At 30.9% G+C, this 17,965-nt stretch overlaps 1 protein-coding gene and 2 non-coding genes across 3 annotated transcripts; 1 reads left to right on the top strand and 2 right to left on the bottom strand.

Annotated features, from left to right (window-relative positions):
* Positions 1-919: 919 nt before the first annotated feature.
* TRNAD-GUC lies at positions 920-991 on the bottom strand. Its single transcript has one exon. It is a non-coding gene; the product is annotated as a tRNA-Asp (tRNA).
* Positions 992-1,057: 66 nt separating this feature from the next.
* TRNAD-GUC lies at positions 1,058-1,129 on the bottom strand. The gene has a single exon. It is a non-coding gene; the product is annotated as a tRNA-Asp (tRNA).
* A 9,548-nt stretch (positions 1,130-10,677) lies between these two features.
* LOC106762799 (protein WALLS ARE THIN 1) lies at positions 10,678-13,736 on the top strand. The gene is made up of 6 exons (XM_014646870.2): positions 10,678-10,991; positions 11,121-11,183; positions 11,304-11,420; positions 11,553-11,967; positions 12,630-12,781; positions 13,210-13,736. Exons 1-6 carry the CDS (start codon positions 10,768-10,770, stop codon positions 13,400-13,402), a joined length of 1,164 nt encoding a protein of 387 aa, XP_014502356.1. The 5' UTR covers positions 10,678-10,767; the 3' UTR covers positions 13,403-13,736.
* The last annotated feature ends 4,229 nt before the right edge of the window (positions 13,737-17,965 follow it).

The following is a 17,965-nucleotide window of genomic DNA, read 5'->3' as shown; positions in this document are numbered from 1 at the left end:
ACTTCATTTTGAGACTATTTTAGTCGTTTGCTACATCTAATTTTTAAATATTGAGATAATTATATTATTTTGAATGCTACCTCTATTTTTAAAATTTAAATTTGTTAATTAAACATTTGAAGATATAGAATCTTATAATTAAAGTTTACATTTATATAAAAATATAATTTATAACAATATATAAAGAAGATTTTACTTTTGATGTACATATTTTATATTTATATTTTACTCTTAATAATATTTACACTTAACGAAGTTTAAATAAATCTAAGGATATTTAGCAAATTAATCTTTCACAATTATATGGATAAATATATAAGTAAGTATATGTAGTGTTATGTTACAATTTTTTTTTCATTAACAAAAAGAATATATGAAATTGAGAAAATTTAAGATACTCCAATGCGTTTACAAAAAAGTTGACGTCATATGAAAAATAATTTAAATATACTATAATTATAAAGTATAAAGATAACACATAAATGATCATCTAACATTTTGATAGTATATATAAGAAGTGAGCAGAAAAAACCCTTATTTTTGTTGTCTGAAGTACTAATTGGTAATTTCCATCTATTAATATTTCTGTGTTTAAGTTGGACGATCATATCATGTAGGGTTCATACTAAACATAAAGTAAAGAGACAATAATAAAAAAATGTTAAAATATGAAAAATGCAAAACAAAAATGTAAAGATAATTAATTCTGAGCTGAATAGTCAAAAATAGAAAATAAAAGCACTTGGTTTTTCTAATGGTAATAAGGATTTAATCTTAACTATTTATACATAGTTGCTTGATCGAAAATCAAAATTCTACACATTGTTAAAAAAAAAATCTTACCTAATATGCCCTCGTATACACTCTCTGAGCTATTGAATCAGTTATTCATTTTAATAGGCAAAATATAAAAGTAACTCGCCGTTGCCGGGGATCGAACCCGGGTCACCCGCGTGACAGGCGGGAATACTTACCACTATACTACAACGACCAAGTTATTAAGGACATTCATCTTATACTATAATTATAACAATAAATATTGAGGTTTAAAAATAATCGCCGTTGCCGGGGATCGAACCCGGGTCACCCGCGTGACAGGCGGGAATACTCACCACTATACTACAACGACTGACGCGTTGAGTCTCCTTCATTATATTTCACAATCACAAGCTTAACTATCCACCTTACGCATGGAAAGACAATTCCACAGTAAAAGTTTTCAGAGTTTTGAATTAGTTAGATGAAAATCTATATTTGAAAATAAATTAATTCCTTAATTATTCCTTTATCCAGTATAACTTTGAATGAATACAAATTAAATTAAAGTTTGAACTAGTAAAGATAGACGTGGATAAATTCTTATTTAAACCCTTTCAATCAAACTCAGTTATAAATGTCTCAAATCCAATCATTCATATTAAACTCAATGGTTCCTCAAAGTAAACACCATCACTAAATTGTAGTCTCAAAGATATCAACTGTGATAATCTTTCCCAATCCAATTCCCCTGGTCAATGTTACTTGTTTAATTCTAAATTATCACTAATTATCAACACTAATGTTACTTGTTGAATAACATGAAGCGGAAATATTGAGAGATATTTATTGATTGACTATTTAATCACATCAAGAAATTTATACTACCTTTCCGACGCAATAAAACCCAAAAATAATAGGTTCGAATGTTTTCACATATATATTATTCAATTTACTATTTTTATATAAAAAATGAAAAATATTTAAAAGAAATAAAGAAGAAAAATAAATAATTAATAATGGAAAGGGATGAAGAAATAATTTAAGTAATTAAGTGAGGTTAACGGAGTTTGGAGACGATGGTTTATAAGTTATTGGAAGGTAATGATGAAAGCGATGGTGTGCATGCATGCCGCCCATTAACGAGAATGCATTATTATTAGAAGGCAATAATAATGTTATAGGAAGCACATAATATCCATTGACTGTAAATATAGCATGGATATTGAAAAATATTGATGATTAAAATGTTGAAAAATAGGGAATAAAATCGATTACGAGTTGAATTGATGGGCGAGAAGCTATTCCTCACCATGCTCTGTTATGCCCCAACATGCATGATGTTGAAAGCTGTGTATGTGAGAGAAAGCTTTGACGCAACCACAGCCAAACTTCATCAATGTGCTTTCCACGGTTGCATTCATTGCTCACTTACGTTTAGTCATCTTCCATATCGCAATTTTTACTTCCACTTCTCTTCTCATATATTCCATTTCCATGCAAACTTCTTGCACTACTTACTATTATACCTACCTATCTACACCTCATCTACAACAACGTTCACTTTAAAAGCTAATAAACTGATTTTGCGAGATTAAGTTAGATTTAAAATCTATTTCTAACATGATACTAATTGTACTAGGAGTCACCGATCGACCGTCTGAAACAGATCCGGACGACCGGTCACCTAAGACGAACCAGCGCGTGAAAGACACCTAAGTGGAAGCGGCCAGTCGTCCCTTCAAGACAGCCGGTCAACTTGGATGAAAGAAACCGGACGGCAAGGTACAGACAGTCCGAAGAGTCAAGGTAAAGCCAAGGTAATTAGGATAATCGCATGATTAAGGTGATTGGGTTGTGATTGGACCTTGATTAAGATTACCTTAATACTGGGCCCATATCCAACACTATAAATACATGTCAAAGATACCAAGTAAGTAAGTTCATTTATTGCGCATTTACTTCTGAGCTCAGACACCCGATCGAATAATCTAACTGACTTAAGCATCGGAATACCTTTAGCAGGTACCCTCCGGACGCATCTGACACAAGAGAAGGAAGAAGACAGACTGTTGGTGAGAAGACTTCAGAATTAGCGAACGACTTAAAGAAAGGAAATTGTATAGATTTGGTACTCGACTTCACATCGGAACACTAACATTTTCTATAAAATTGTGACCATGTTTGTTGTTTGTAGGGTAGATGCACGAGAAAAGTGGCACAAACACTGAACCTTAATTTGTAGGTGCATAATAGAGATTTGAAAGGGAATGGTGAGCAGAAGAGCCTAAAAGGAAACCTCAATTGTAATTTGTTGCCATCAAAGGTTAGTAATGTGGCAACCACCTTCGTCGTAATAATACTTTTATTTGAGAATTATGTTTGCTTTACAATAGATACAACACTTTTGTCTATCTTAGATAATTGGTGCATGACCCACTCTTGAGGAAAAGTCAAAAGTTCTGTTAGCTTAGGAAATTCTAACAACCAAACATATACTTGAAAGCTACTCTTCAAGAAAAAATTATTTATTTCAGTCAACAAAATATATACTTTCGTTAGTTCATCTACACGTTTTGTAAAGAATATTCCATCATATGTATATGCAACATGATTTATATCAATTATTACTTTATTTAATCAATTTTAATTGAATTATTTATTCTCAAATTAATTAAAATAATTAATTAATTATTCCAAGATATTTAAAAAATAATTGTATTAAAGAGTCCATAAAACACAACTATCTCAAAATGAAACATACAAGTGTAAACATAACACAATTATCTATAATTATTTCCTAAACCTGCAACACTATAGAAAGTATAAATAACATAAAATAACATGATAATACAAGAAGAAGCGTAAACTATAAAGAATAAAAATCAATGAATAATGTTATATAAATAATCATAATTTAGAGTGGATGATGGAACAAACTTTATTTGATTCAAATTTCAAAACTTTATATCTACAAGTGGACCAAAACATAAAAATTATACTTAGAAATTTGACTAGTAGAGAGGAACGAGTGTTATTAATGTGTTCTACCATTCTTTTTTCCATATCGTCTTCTTTCCTTTTTTATATTCATAGTGTCAGTCAGAACATGATATTATATAAAAATAGTAAATTAAATAAAATAAATGTGAAAACACTCAAAAACTTATTATTTTTGGGTTGTATTATTAAATTATTTTATGTAGCTCAATAATCAATTGATAAATATCCCATATTTCTCCTTCATATAATTCAACAAGTAACATTAGTGTTGATAATTACTGATAGTTTATTATTAAGATATTGAGCTCAAGTGTGATTTAAAATAAATAATTAAGAGAAATCCTTACTTCTATTGCCTTTTTTAAGTTTTTTTTTTCTGAGGCGGTGTTAATTTTTTTGGGAGTAGTCTTTTCTTTTTTGAACTTTTATCAAGTTGATTTCATATTTATTTAGCCCTTTTCTTGGCTTTTATTTTTCTAATTGGTCATTATTATTGATTTTAGGTTCCGCTTTTATGATTAAAATATTGACAAACAGAATTAGATTTGGGAAAGATTATCACAATTATAGGTTGGGAATACAGTCTATTAACGGTGTATTTTGATGAATAATTGAATTTAATTTAAATTTAATGAAAACGGATAATTTTTAAATTTTTATATGTTGAATTACCAGCTTCAAATTTTTAAAATTAAAATATAAAATAATTAGTTAAAAATTGAAGAAAATTGCGACACTTACCCTAAAAAAATTACTGAATCCTAAATTTGATTGAAAGGGTTTAAATAGGAATCTATCCCAGTCTGTATTTACTAATTCAAAATTTAATTTAATTTGTATTGAATCAAAGTTATATTCGATAAAAGAAGAGTCAATGAATTCGATTATTTTCAAATATAAATTTTAATTTAACTAATTCAACACTCTTGAATTTTTTTAAACAATTTACCGTTAAATATATTTATTTTCTAAACTTTTAAGAAAAATTGCTTTTAACCTCTGTTTTTGTTTAACGTTTTTGGTTTCAAATGTTTTTGTTAGTTAGTCCTCTTAGAGAGAAAAACCAGCTTTTCTATAAATTGAAGCTAACATTTTATAAAATAATTTGTAGAAAAACGTTTATTAATTTATTCAATTGTTTCTAATTTATGTTTAAGTTATATGTAGTTATAAGAAAAAAAATGAGTTTATTGATAAAAAAAATGGTAAACTATTTTCTCACCGTTCCATTTAATCCAATGACGTGAAGATAACTCTGAGCACATTATGTATTTTACCTTGATTTTATAAAGCTTATATCAGCAACTACTATTGTTTTCTTTTATATATGTTTTTTAATTTATATATGTAAATTTAATCAATTTATAATCTTCATCATGTCATGAAAGTGTAACAAGCATAAGGCTAAGAGGGGAACCATCCCTCAAAAGTCGACCTATGAGGTTGGAGAACCTCCCACCTTATAAGGCCTCCCAGGTAAGGAGACCTCCCCAATGTGGGACTTGTTACATTGCCACCATCTTCGAAAGCCAGCGTCCTCGATGGCTGCACTCCACGACACTTCACTCGGTCTTTTTATCGGTCAGAACCCTCCGGTGGTCAGAACCTTTCGTGGGTAGCCCTTCTCGATTTGGCTGGCTCTCAACGAAAGCACCATTGTAACAAGCATAAGGCTAAGAGGGGAACCATCCCTCATAGGTCGACCTTTGAGGGATGGTTCCCTCTTAGCCTTATGCTTGTTACATAAAGCTTTTCTAAAACATAAATAATTTGTAACTAATAGTTTTGGTGAAATGTTATAAATACATTTTTTTAGTATTTTTTTTAATTGGTTATTTTAACATTTTGTGTTAAAAGTTCACCGTTTTTTTTTTTAATAAAAGTAATCGATTCCTTATAAAAGTCGTATTTTAAATTAGTAAAAACCAATGTAACAAATATTTTTATATGACTATTTTCTTATAATCAATGTAAAAATTCTAAAAAATTAATTTAAAATGATAATATACGAATTTGACATTATTAACTAGTTTGAATAAATAAGAGATTAAAAACACAATTTACTAGAATGAAACATAGTTACGCTCTCATACTAAAATTACAAGTCATTAGATTTAACGTAGTTGACATTATTTTTACTTGATAAGAAAAAACATACCATTGCGGACAATAAAATAAATATAAGAACCGAAAATACTAAGAAACATTATCTAGGAAATAAAATAAAAATCTAAAATTTAGAAATGCTACTAAATGAATGAATTTTTATTACTAATTACTTGTAATTAGTTTGAGGACTTAATTAGTTCACACAATATAGCTAATTGTGCAAGTTAATGATGGAATTACAATTATTGTTAGGAATATAAGAAATTATTATGATGCTAGAATTAATAAATAACCGATCAGAAAAATATTTAATTCTATAATGAGTGTATGTGAACAATTATATCTTAAAATTTTATTATATCTTATGGGCTTTTATCTTTTTTTTTTACCTAATCATACTAATAATTAATATTGTAGTGTTTCTTATTTGATTTAAGTACTTTATCTTTTTTATTGGCATTTTGATTATTATTGTTTACATAATTAATATTTTTATTTAATAAATAAAAAAATAAAAATATTTGATTTTTATTTGTGTAAATATTGTAAAAAAATGAAAATTATTAAAGATTGAGAAATATTTCAATAAAATAAGTCAATTGGATTATTTAAATTACAAAAATCAAATAAATGAAAATGATTGAATATTGAATAATATTTCAACAACATCAACCGATTTTGTTACTTCAATTATAATTATTAAGTACAAATTTAACGCTAAGCCTAGTTATCAAGTACAAATTTCATACACAAACCATTTTCATTATTTTAATTTTTTTAACTTTAATTAATAAATGAAAAATTTTTGAATAAACAAATTTATATAAGAAACAATATGTAGAGTTATCTACTCTATATACAATTTAATACACTTATAAATTTTATAACACATATTTTAATCATCATTAGTTTATTAATTCATGATTATTATTAACTAAGTATTAATTAACAATTATTTTTCAACTCGATCAAAGCGATTGACCATCGACAAAATGATCAATCCAAAACTATAAACTCAAAAATATCGTAATTGATATGTTCATCACCCAAAGAATATGTAGCTCAACTAATAAGAAAATAAGTTTAAAATTAATTATATTTATGGTTAATTCAACCAATCTCTTATGGTTGATTAATAATTAAAAAGGAAAGAAAAAATTACAGAGATTTGGACCACAACTGTTTGCATAGTTTGGCACTTGTACTCCCTATGCACATGTAGTGTTGGCGTCACACTTTATAAATCAATAATCCTTGCAAGTTACATCTTTTTTTATGTGCGTGCACGGTGTCAATCTTTTCAGCAAGTTACATGCATAATTTCTGAGAATCGCTCGTCAGAAAAAGGAACAAGGAAGTTTCAAAATTTACCTTTTAGAGCAAATATACTTTGATAATCCGTTTTTTCTTTCTTAAGTTAACGAGAGAATTAAATTCATAATTTTTCTTTTTATATCTTTTAAATTCTTTAAACTAATTTTTTATTTCCGAAAAATTAAATGTATAATTCTTTTTATTTTATTTTTTTATCACTAAATCAATCTATCATTTCCATCCAAAAGGAAAGAAGTTGAAGGAAAAGCAATTAAGAGTCCAACTGGGTCCGTGCAGGGTGAGTCAGAGGCAGATCAGCGTTCCTCTTAGTTTGCTGCATCTACAGCTTTTATCATATAATGCAATTAGTAGAATAGCATGCCTGTCACCACACATTCACAATCACTCTCTTTATTTTCTCTTTTAAATCATTTTTAAATTCAATTAATTTTACTTAAAATAATTTGGATTATCTAATATAAGAACCGGTCTTTAAGCCTATGTTCTTATGAAAGGATTTGATAGAGATGATTTGGGGGAGATGATTTGAATAGATTTGAGTGGATTTGAGGGTAATTTTGTTGTTGTTTTTTTGAGTAGATTTGTGGGTAATTGAGAGTGGATTTGAGGGTAAAGTTTGTGAGAATTAGTGTAGGATTTGATTGATGTGATAGATTTAAAAAATTTGTTTAATTGGTAAAAATGAAAGATTACCAAAATGCCCCTAGTTATTTTAGTAATATAAAANGTTTTTTTTAATGTTATATTTAAATTTATAATTGTTAATAAAGAAAGGAAATTAATTTATAATAAGTCAAATTAATTTTTAAAATATTAAAAAAATTGGGATTAAGTAAAATAAATATTTTTAAAAATGGTTAAACTCCCTTCTGTGTTGCTGCTGCTGCATCTACAACGTCGTGCTGCATCAACGACCCAACCCCCAACTGCCCTTCTCGTGGACACCAAAGCCACCGTCGCCACTCCGAATATCACTGACAGACCAATTTCCATCATCATGTGCGCCCTTCTCGTCAACAGCAGTCAGGTACCACCCTACCGGAAACGACGCCGGCAACACCCAAAACACACAGCTTCCGTTGATGGGGATCCACCACCGAACCGGAAACTACGCCAACCTTCAAAGTCCTTCGACCACCTCGAACCAGAGAGCCGAACTTGCTGGAGAAGACGGAACCGGATACGCCAACTGCCGCCGAGAACGTCGATGGGGATCGTCGTGCATGGAAGTTGTTCCACTGGATCCAGATACGCCATGAATGTATCCGGATAGCCCTGCTTTGACACTTTCACAGTGCTGGAACCACGCCGTCTGGGTCTTCGTACAGGGGTATAAATGTCTTTGCCGTAACAATCACCCTAAATCTTTTCATATTTGCGGGATTGGTTGAACAATGCTTTTTGGCAAATCAGTTGAAATCTTTAATTGCAAATCAGCGCAAATAAGTGGAAGAGAACACGAGGTATCTCGCAAATTCGTCCTCTCTAATCAGCGTTAACAGTAACTTCCACTCAAAGGAACAGAGTGTAAGGAACTTAATAATTGGTACGGCAGGTGGAAATGTGGGAAATGTTATATAATTAAATAGAAGAATGTACTTTTAAACCATTTATACCAATTGACAATCCACTTTTAAAGAGGTATTATACTTATTAAAAAAATATTTTTTGTATTTATAAAAAAATTAAAAAGTAAAGTAATAAATATAAAATGTGTGTAAAAATTTGTTAGGTGTTAAAATAATAATTCCCAATTAAATAACTATTCTCGTAACTCCACTTTTGAGTTGAAGAGGACTTTGTAATAGTTGGAGATTCATACTTAAAAAACGGGAACTGCAAATAATATTTAAGTATACAGTCAAAAAATTTAAGTGAAAATAAATAATATATAAAAAAGAAAAATTAAGATTTTGAATTGAAAAAACTGAATTTATTGAATGTATATTAGTTTGGTATTTCTTGAACTAGAAGCAAATTTTTATATCATATTATCTTAATAACCTCTTTAATAATGAAAACACGTAAATATAAATAAATTTAATTTTACAAATTTTGAAAATACTTGGCGGAACAAACCTTAGGCAAATTCACATTTGCTCATATTATAAAAGGTATTATTAACAAATTTTTACATCTATTATTTTCTTTTTTAATATTTTTTATAAATACAATAGTTAATTTTTTGAATGATCAATATATTTTTGAAAGTGGATTGTCAACGAATGCAAGTAGTGAAAAAAAAAACATTTTCCATTCTAAAAGTTAATAATATCCTCCATCAACACACTTTTTGTTTTCAGTATAATATTTACTGTTAATTCTATTTATTGTGTAAATGCTTAATTATACATTATATCATTAAATTATCATTATATTTCCATTTTTTAATGAAAATTTATTTTTCTCATGTTTTATCATAAACATTTTAAAATTTCATAAAATTTTCTTATCCTTTAAACATTTAGCAAAGTCGGGAGGAGTTATAGAAAAAATATTAAAATGAAAAAAAAAACCCAAAAGTAATGTAATTTTATTCAGTGAGACCTTGAAAGGTGTGGCATAATTTACTAAATTAAAATGCGTAAAAGATAATTTCAGTGATAAAATTAAAAAAAAAAAGAAAATAGTAAAATGGATACCTAAATGAAATATGTTACATTATCTATGTTTTATTTTTGTAGTTCATGGATATCATGGACGATTTCATAAATTTAAGGAGGTGCAAATAAGAAGAGGAAATAATTCGTTAGAAAAATGGGTGGGAGGGGCGACATTATGTCTGTTAAAGCTAAGAGGATGATTTGAAGAAGGAATCCGCATATTATGGTAACTTTGGGAGTGGGAACACTTGATTATCTTCCTTTTGAGTATAGTGGAGGAAGTAGCTGCAAAATATTTCTGCATATATTTATGCATATGGCAGGGCTTCCTGAATTTTATAATGGCAGAGTTTCCTTTAGAGCATGCACACTCTCTGTAATAAGGTATTATTGAAGGGTGGGGGAGTGTGGTGGTGGGGTTCTTAGGCATCCACCACTCCACTCGTGCGCGCTATCTATCAATGGCGGCTCAGCCATTCATTCCTCAACAAACAATAATCATTATTCGCATGGTGTCAAACCCCAACCATATTAATTTCTTAAACTCATACATATATATATACTAATCTCTTTCACTTTCATGTTTAATTTCTGGCTCGCTCAAACACACACCTGATCTGACCTCACACTCTCATCACTCATCCTTTTTCCTCCTTTTCAATTTCATGTTTAATTTCAAAGCAAGTGCGGTGAGGGTTGTCTTGTCAGCCAAGGAGAGGGTGGAATGGAGCAAAGAATGTGGGAGACAAACAAAAACATTTTAAGGCTAACAACAGTTGACATAACGCCTTTTTAGGCTGATTGTGGGTCACACCAATCGCATTGCTTCTATACTCTACTTCTTTTCCTCCCTATATTTATATCCTTACTCTTCCCTCTCCCCTTCACCACTTCCCTCCCTTTCTTTCACAACCAACCCAAGCTATAATCAATTCTTATTACTTCATATATTTACTCTTCAATGCCTGATTCTGCCTCAGCCTCCTCTTCCACCAGAATGTGGTGCTCCGTCCCGGAACGGGTTCAGCTGCATGCGGCCATGTTGGCCCTGCAGTTTGGCTACGCCGGATTCCACGTCGTCTCTCGAGCTGCCCTTAACATGGGCATTAGCAAACTTGTTTTCCCAGTCTACCGCAACGTTATTGCCTTATTCCTGCTCCTTCCTTTTGCCTACTTCTTGGAAAAGTTAGTCACTGTTACCTTCTCTAACATAACTTATCATGACATAACAAAACTAACCAATTAATTAATCCCATCTATAGTATATACAATCATCTCTCTCTCTCACCAGCTGTTTGTTTATTCTTTCTCCAGGAAGGAGAGGCCTGCCATTACTTTAAACTTCCTCTTACAGTTCTTTCTTCTGGCGCTTGTCGGGTATGTCAAATTTTCAGATCACGTCCAATTAATTTTCTATCTATATATCTATATATAAGGAGAGATTATTCGCTGGCTTGTGCTTGATTAATAATAATACTTTTTTTTTTCATTACACAGAATTACTGCGAACCAAGGTTTCTACTTGCTTGGTTTGGACAACACATCACCGACCTTTGCATCGGCGATACAAAACTCTGTCCCAGCCATTACATTTCTGATGGCAGCCATATTCAGGCAAGCCCTTAATGAATTGTTGCACCGCCACCACACACAGAGATACTTAGATATTGATATAGTTACTTACTGTAATATATAATATTCAAGTGTGAGGCTTAGTCAGTATATGAGATGATATTGTATTTTCAGGATAGAGCAAGTTCGGCTGAATCGAAAGGATGGGATAGCGAAGGTTGCGGGAACAGTATTCTGTGTGGCTGGGGCATCGGTGATTACCCTATACAAGGGTCCAACAATATATAGCCCAACTCCACCACTGAACGCCAGCCCAGAAATTGACTTTGGTTCACTCTCGCTGGGAGATGCAAAGGGAAAGAACTGGACCCTCGGGTGCCTCTATCTTATAGGACACTGCTTGTCCTGGTCTGGTTGGCTTGTGTTGCAAGCACCTGTAATCAAGAAGTACCCTGCTCGTCTCTCTCTCACTTCCTATACATGTTTCTTTGGCCTCATACAATTCTTCGTCATTGCTCTCATCGTTGAAAGAGATGCTCAGGCTTGGATTTTCCAATCTGGTGGAGAAGTTTTCACCATCATCTATGCGGTCAGTCACCATTATATATAATAATTTCATTCAACCACCACCTAATATTGGCTTCCCATATTTTTCCCACTTCTGATATAGGGCACACCTTCGCTTTTTCAATAAATGAAAGAAAATAAATTTTAATGAATGAAAAAAAGTCATTCTTACACATCAAATCAAAGTAAGAGTTATAAACTTGAATTATGATCAAAAGTATTTAAAACATCCACTTGATATTTTAAAACGTTCTTCTTCACTTTTACCTGTTTTAGTTTTCTAATAAAAAGTATTTATTCGCTTTATTCTTACATAAATAAACGGTGGATCATGTTATGTCCTTTAGCTTTTACATAAAGACTTCTCTTTTCAAAATTAGAAATCCATTAATTATTTTTTGTATAAATTTTCTGCTTTTAAATCAACGTAAAGCGTGTAAAGAATTAAATACCATGCAAAGGTATCTCCACGTGGGTCCAGCCTATTTTTATAGAAACTGCAGAGTTGGTCGCTTTAATTATGAAAAATTAAATTAAATTTAATGCAATATAGTTGTCTGTATTGGATGGAGTGGTGAAAGGATGAATGATATTTGTGCAAAAATTGTTGAGATATATATAATTGAGGGTAGGCGTGTGAAGATAATTGTAAAATGTTACAAAAATTTGGATTATGCATTGCAGGGAGTAGTGGCATCTGGAATTGCCTTCGCTGTTCAGACATGGTGCGTCGACAGAGGTGGCCCTGTGTTTGTTGCAGTGTATCAACCTGTTCAAACTCTTGTTGTCGCTATTATGGCTTCCCTTGCTTTAGGCGAAGAGTTCTACTTGGGAGGGTTCGTCCTATTGCCTCTGCTCTTCATATCACTAACCTTGTTTAATTTTTATTTTTATTTTTTCATTTCACATGCTAAATAGGGTGTGTTTATAGCTTAAGAATGGAAAAATCACTTAACAAGGACCACTTAGAAAACGACAAACGAAAACCCACAAAACTAGAAGTAAGCTGGAGCTTAGGGACGTTGAGGTTGAAGCTTGGTCGAAAACTGACTGGACTTAGAAAAGGCTAAGGAATCCGAAGGAACATCTTTTATTGTTCCGCAGTCTAGAGGGTTAAAAAAGTGTTAAGATTTTTAATAGAATGGAAGGTGCCGTGTCTCTTTTTGGTTGATCTTTTACGCATGTACACACTACTTTATTGCGAAAAAAAGAAAAGTCCCTTGGAATTATAATTTTGATTGTGAGTGGAATCTGTGGTGTGTAGGATCATAGGAGCAGTGTTGATCGTTGTGGGACTGTACTTTGTGTTGTGGGGCAAAAACGAAGAGAGAAAGTTTGCAAGGGAACAGGCTGCGATTACGTCCACCCCAGAGCACAGTGGCATCAGATCCGCAAGTCATGCCAAAACATCACTCACTCAGCCTCTTCTCCTCCCTTCATCTACGGAGAACGTCTGATCAAGAGATTCATGACTTCGTGCTGCTGGGAGGGAAAAAGGAAAAAGAAAAGAAGAAAATGATATCAGTGATACATTATTACTACTTTATGTCAGGAAGCTTGTGTGTGTACGAAGGCCTTTCATCTTTTTTTTCTTTCTTTTCTTTTGGTTAATTCACATGCTTTCTTTCTAGGACTTTTAGAATGAGGTTTTTCATGGGAATCATTACAATGATGGATGTCACGTAAAAGTGGCCTCAAAGACCGAAATCCCATATGCTTTATATGTTAATTAATGGTTTGATTTACCAAAGCGGATTTTTAATTTCAGCTCTATGCTCAGTTGTCTCCTAAGTAATGCTAGAGATGATCATGACAGAGACGGAAAGAAAGTCATGCAAGATATTCTCCGTCACCTTGTCTCAAAAGCAGCCTAACCAAGCATCAACATTTGATAAGCCATGATAATATTAATAGTCACTCTCAAACGGAATCATCATTTCGGTCGGGTTTAATCAATATCTTCTATATTTCTCATCATTGCGCAAGTTTAACAGCACCATTACCATTTTAGTGAGTGAGGTGCATGCTGGCATAATCCCAAGCACAAATAACTAAAACCCACTACGTACCAATGGCCGACCGTCCGTCATTCATTTTCTAATTTGTAGCAATTCAATTAACATTAATAATTGAGGTGTTCTCATTAATTTCGTAAATGGATAATTAATTAAGTTTGCATCAAATAATTAGTATATCATGTTGGCACAGTAGCACTACTCTACATTGTCTCTATTATGTGTGTCTATTGCATGCACATGAGAAGACACAGAAACGTGACAAGCAGGAGAAGGCAAGGAGTTTTAGATAATAATGTGTTTGGAAGATGAATCCATCAGACTAAAATCCAATATCTCATTGTTAATTCCTATGAAGACACTGGCAAATTGACAAAATTCTAGGTATAATTTATGTACAGGAATGACACTTATGTTTATTTAGCAGATCCCCAGGTGCATCAATAATATATATATTTATAGGGTCTGAATCATTAAGATGTCCATGATCATATATACCGAGCAATTTCCCTTTTATGAAAGTTTACTTTATTGACTTTATCATTTACCCGTCGATGCTTTTCCTTTTCTGAGGAAGCTTGCAATCCCATCCCTTCACTTTATGTCCTCATCAATTCGATCAAATATATTTTCATACAATATCTCTTTTGACTGAGCACACTAGCTTAGATGGCTTTGTTTACTTCCTATTATAAGGGAAAATTGTATTCCAATTATCAATTCTCCAATTGAATAAATTGAAGATATATAGTCTAAACTATAATTTTCAATAAAAAAAGGGTTATTAGATAGTTTTACGAGAATAAATGCTACAACTCCACTCAACTCTTACTCTTGCTTATGGTATGTTTAGTCTAGAAAGAAAATAAAACCCGTTTTACTTGTTCAATGTTGCTAGAATGTAATATATATATATATATATATATATATATATATATATATATATATATATATATATATATATATATATATATATATATTTTGATCACAGCTTATATCTTTTTTCTTTAATCCTTCGCATCAACTATAAAATATGATAGGTTTATTTTATGTTTTCTTTTTTCTTGGGTGATTAATATTGTACATACCCACTATACATGACTAAATCTCGTTTTATTATATTTTTTAATAGTTATTAAATATTTTTTTTAACATCTCTCTAATAGATATTTTCTATTTAAATCAAATAAATGACAGAACTTCAAGACTCTATAAATAGGAATAGTACTTTATCAAGAAAAATAGATTTATATCAAGAAGTAGACCATATTATCTCAGTAATACTGACTCAAGCTATTAGATATTTCGCATCATGTACCCGTAGTTGCAATGATGTAAAGTCCTTTGATTTCACATGTTTCAGCTTATAATTTATAAATAGGATAATATGTTTTTGTTTCTTAACTTTCATCAAAAATTGAAATTAGTTGGTCTTCAAAATTTTGACTTAATTTAATCTTTTAATTTTAAAAATGTTTGAATTTAATTCTTTTAACTAAATTTTGTTAGGTTACTTTGACTTTTTCAAAATAAAATTTAGTTAAAATGACTAAATTCACAAGTTCTAAAGATTTGAGACTAAATTAGTTCAAAGTTTCCAAAATAGACTAATTCCAATTTTTACTTAAAGTTAAGGGATTAAAAACATAATTAACTTTTTATGAATTGAAAACTCATTGTTATTGCATACTTAGAAGATCCAAGTTCCAATACTAACCCCTCATGTCGAAGTATATACATCTTGAGCGTGAAACTAGATAGGGAGTTACTCCCTGTACCTCCCCGGTTCCAACCCCCACCCCCCAATTTTTTTGGACTTTTTTTTAAATACAAAATTAACCTTTATGTTTTTTTTTTACCGTTTTACCCCTATTTAACCTACCCTACAGTAACCCCCCTCTTTTACAGTCTCAAAACACACAGACAGATTCCTCTTCGTATTCCCACCCCCACCCCACCAAAGCTTTGAAACCTCCTCCTCCAAACGCTCTGCAACTCTCACTTTCCAACTCCTCTCTGTTTGTGCGGCTGTTGTGCGGTGCGGTTGTGGTTGTTGCACAGAGGGTGCTGGTGCGGCGGCGCAGAGGGTACTGGTGCGGCGGGAGAATTCGTGGGAAGAAAGCGTAAAGATGAAAGCATGAAGATAAAAAAAAAAAAAGAATAAATAGGTTATGTGGGGGTGGGAGAATATAATTATAAAATTGTATTTATAAATATAAATTTTTGCTAAAGAATAAAATTGAAATAGAAAAAATAGAGGAAAGGGTAAAAATGGAATGGGGGGGTGGGGGTTGGAATTGGAGAGGTGCAGGGAGTAACTCCCAACTTGATATTAATGGATGATCCAATAATGGTCCGATAGCGAGTGGAACAACATGTCCAATAAACAACAAATATCACCAAGATAGGCTACACACACACACACACACACATATATATATATATATATATATATATATATATTATAAATTGACCTTATTTTTTTAGTCGATATGAGACTTTCAACACACCAACAACTCTTTAAATGACTTGAGTTTGCATTGGAGAATTTTTTGCAAGTGGATTTTTCCTCACATCTCAACTTTTAGGTGTATACGACAAGTTCCTTAAACCCTCCCCTAGGAGAGACATTTCCATTAGGCCTCGACTAGGGGACTTATATTCCTTTCACACCTGATAGTCTTACATTGTTTAAAAGTCGAAGTTTAAGACAATTTAAATACTTCTTTCACCCACTAATGTGTCTTTTAAAAATAAATTGTGACAGACAATATTTCAAAACAAACAATACCTCACACACACACATATATATATATATATATATATATATATATATATATATATATATATATATATATATATATATATAGTGATTGACTCTCACCATATAACTCTACGTACTTATAATCAAAACAAATATATTTTAAAATTATCAATTCTTCAACCTAGACATGGTCTCAAACTTCTTTAATCACAGCTCTAACAAGGATATAGCCACAACAAAGATTATCACTATGGTAACATTGTAGTTGTTTTAAAATTATTTGTGTTAACAATATTTCATAAATAATAAAGTTGTTCCTCAAGTAATTTTGGAGCAACAGTTTTTCTTTTTAGAGGCAGAGGAGAGAAGAAAATAGCCCATAAATATATTTATCCAAAAATCAACCCCGAATGATATTCCTTACACCCACTGAAATTTATACTTTTGCATGTGAAGAAAAAAGCGCATCCCATTTCCTTAAACTCTCTCGCTTAATTGATAACCGTTATTACTTGAGAAAAGAACTTATAATTAATTGAGTTAAAAGTTGAACAAATAATTTATACTTGAAATATATTAATTGAAAAGTGAAACTTGCTAGCCTAGGCTTTATATTATAAATATTTGATTAAAAAAAAAGTAAAACGACCTTTAATTAATACTAAAAGAGTGTTATCATATTTTTAAAAATTAGTTTAAAATAATTTATTTTGTATATAATATATTCTTTAACTATATTTTCCTTAAATAAATAAAACTATATATTTCTCAAATCAAATTACGAGTTTGAGAAAACGGGTGGAAAGAAATTACTGGGAGAATCAGGAAAAGAAAAATATTTTTTTGTTATATATATATGCTAGTTTATTAATATATTTTAAGATAGTATTTAGTCCAACTTGTTTTGAATTTTTTTTTTCTGAAAAGAAAAGGAACTTAGGCCAAGCGTATTTTAAAGAAAATAACTTTTTTTTTTCGTGAAGAAAATTTTGAAAACAAACTTAGAGGAGCTTTTGAATTTTACTTCTCCTCTTATGTTATTTATTTGCAATACTTCTCATTCTATAACATGACACGTGTGGGTAAAAAATAGTTATTAAAAAATATCAGGTTTTTGAAATAAATCTTCTAACTCAAGTGATTAATTTTACTCTTCTAGAAGGATCCTTAAATGATCAACTACAAACTTATTTGTAAGGGTTGAGACATCTAGTGTTTCATATATATATATATATATATAT

This window comes from Vigna radiata, chromosome 5 (assembly GCF_000741045.1).
Source record: "Vigna radiata var. radiata cultivar VC1973A chromosome 5, Vradiata_ver6, whole genome shotgun sequence".
Taxonomy (NCBI): Eukaryota; Viridiplantae; Streptophyta; class Magnoliopsida; order Fabales; family Fabaceae; genus Vigna; species Vigna radiata.
Note: the sequence above shows the minus strand (reverse complement) of the source record. Positions and strands in the feature narration are given on the sequence as shown.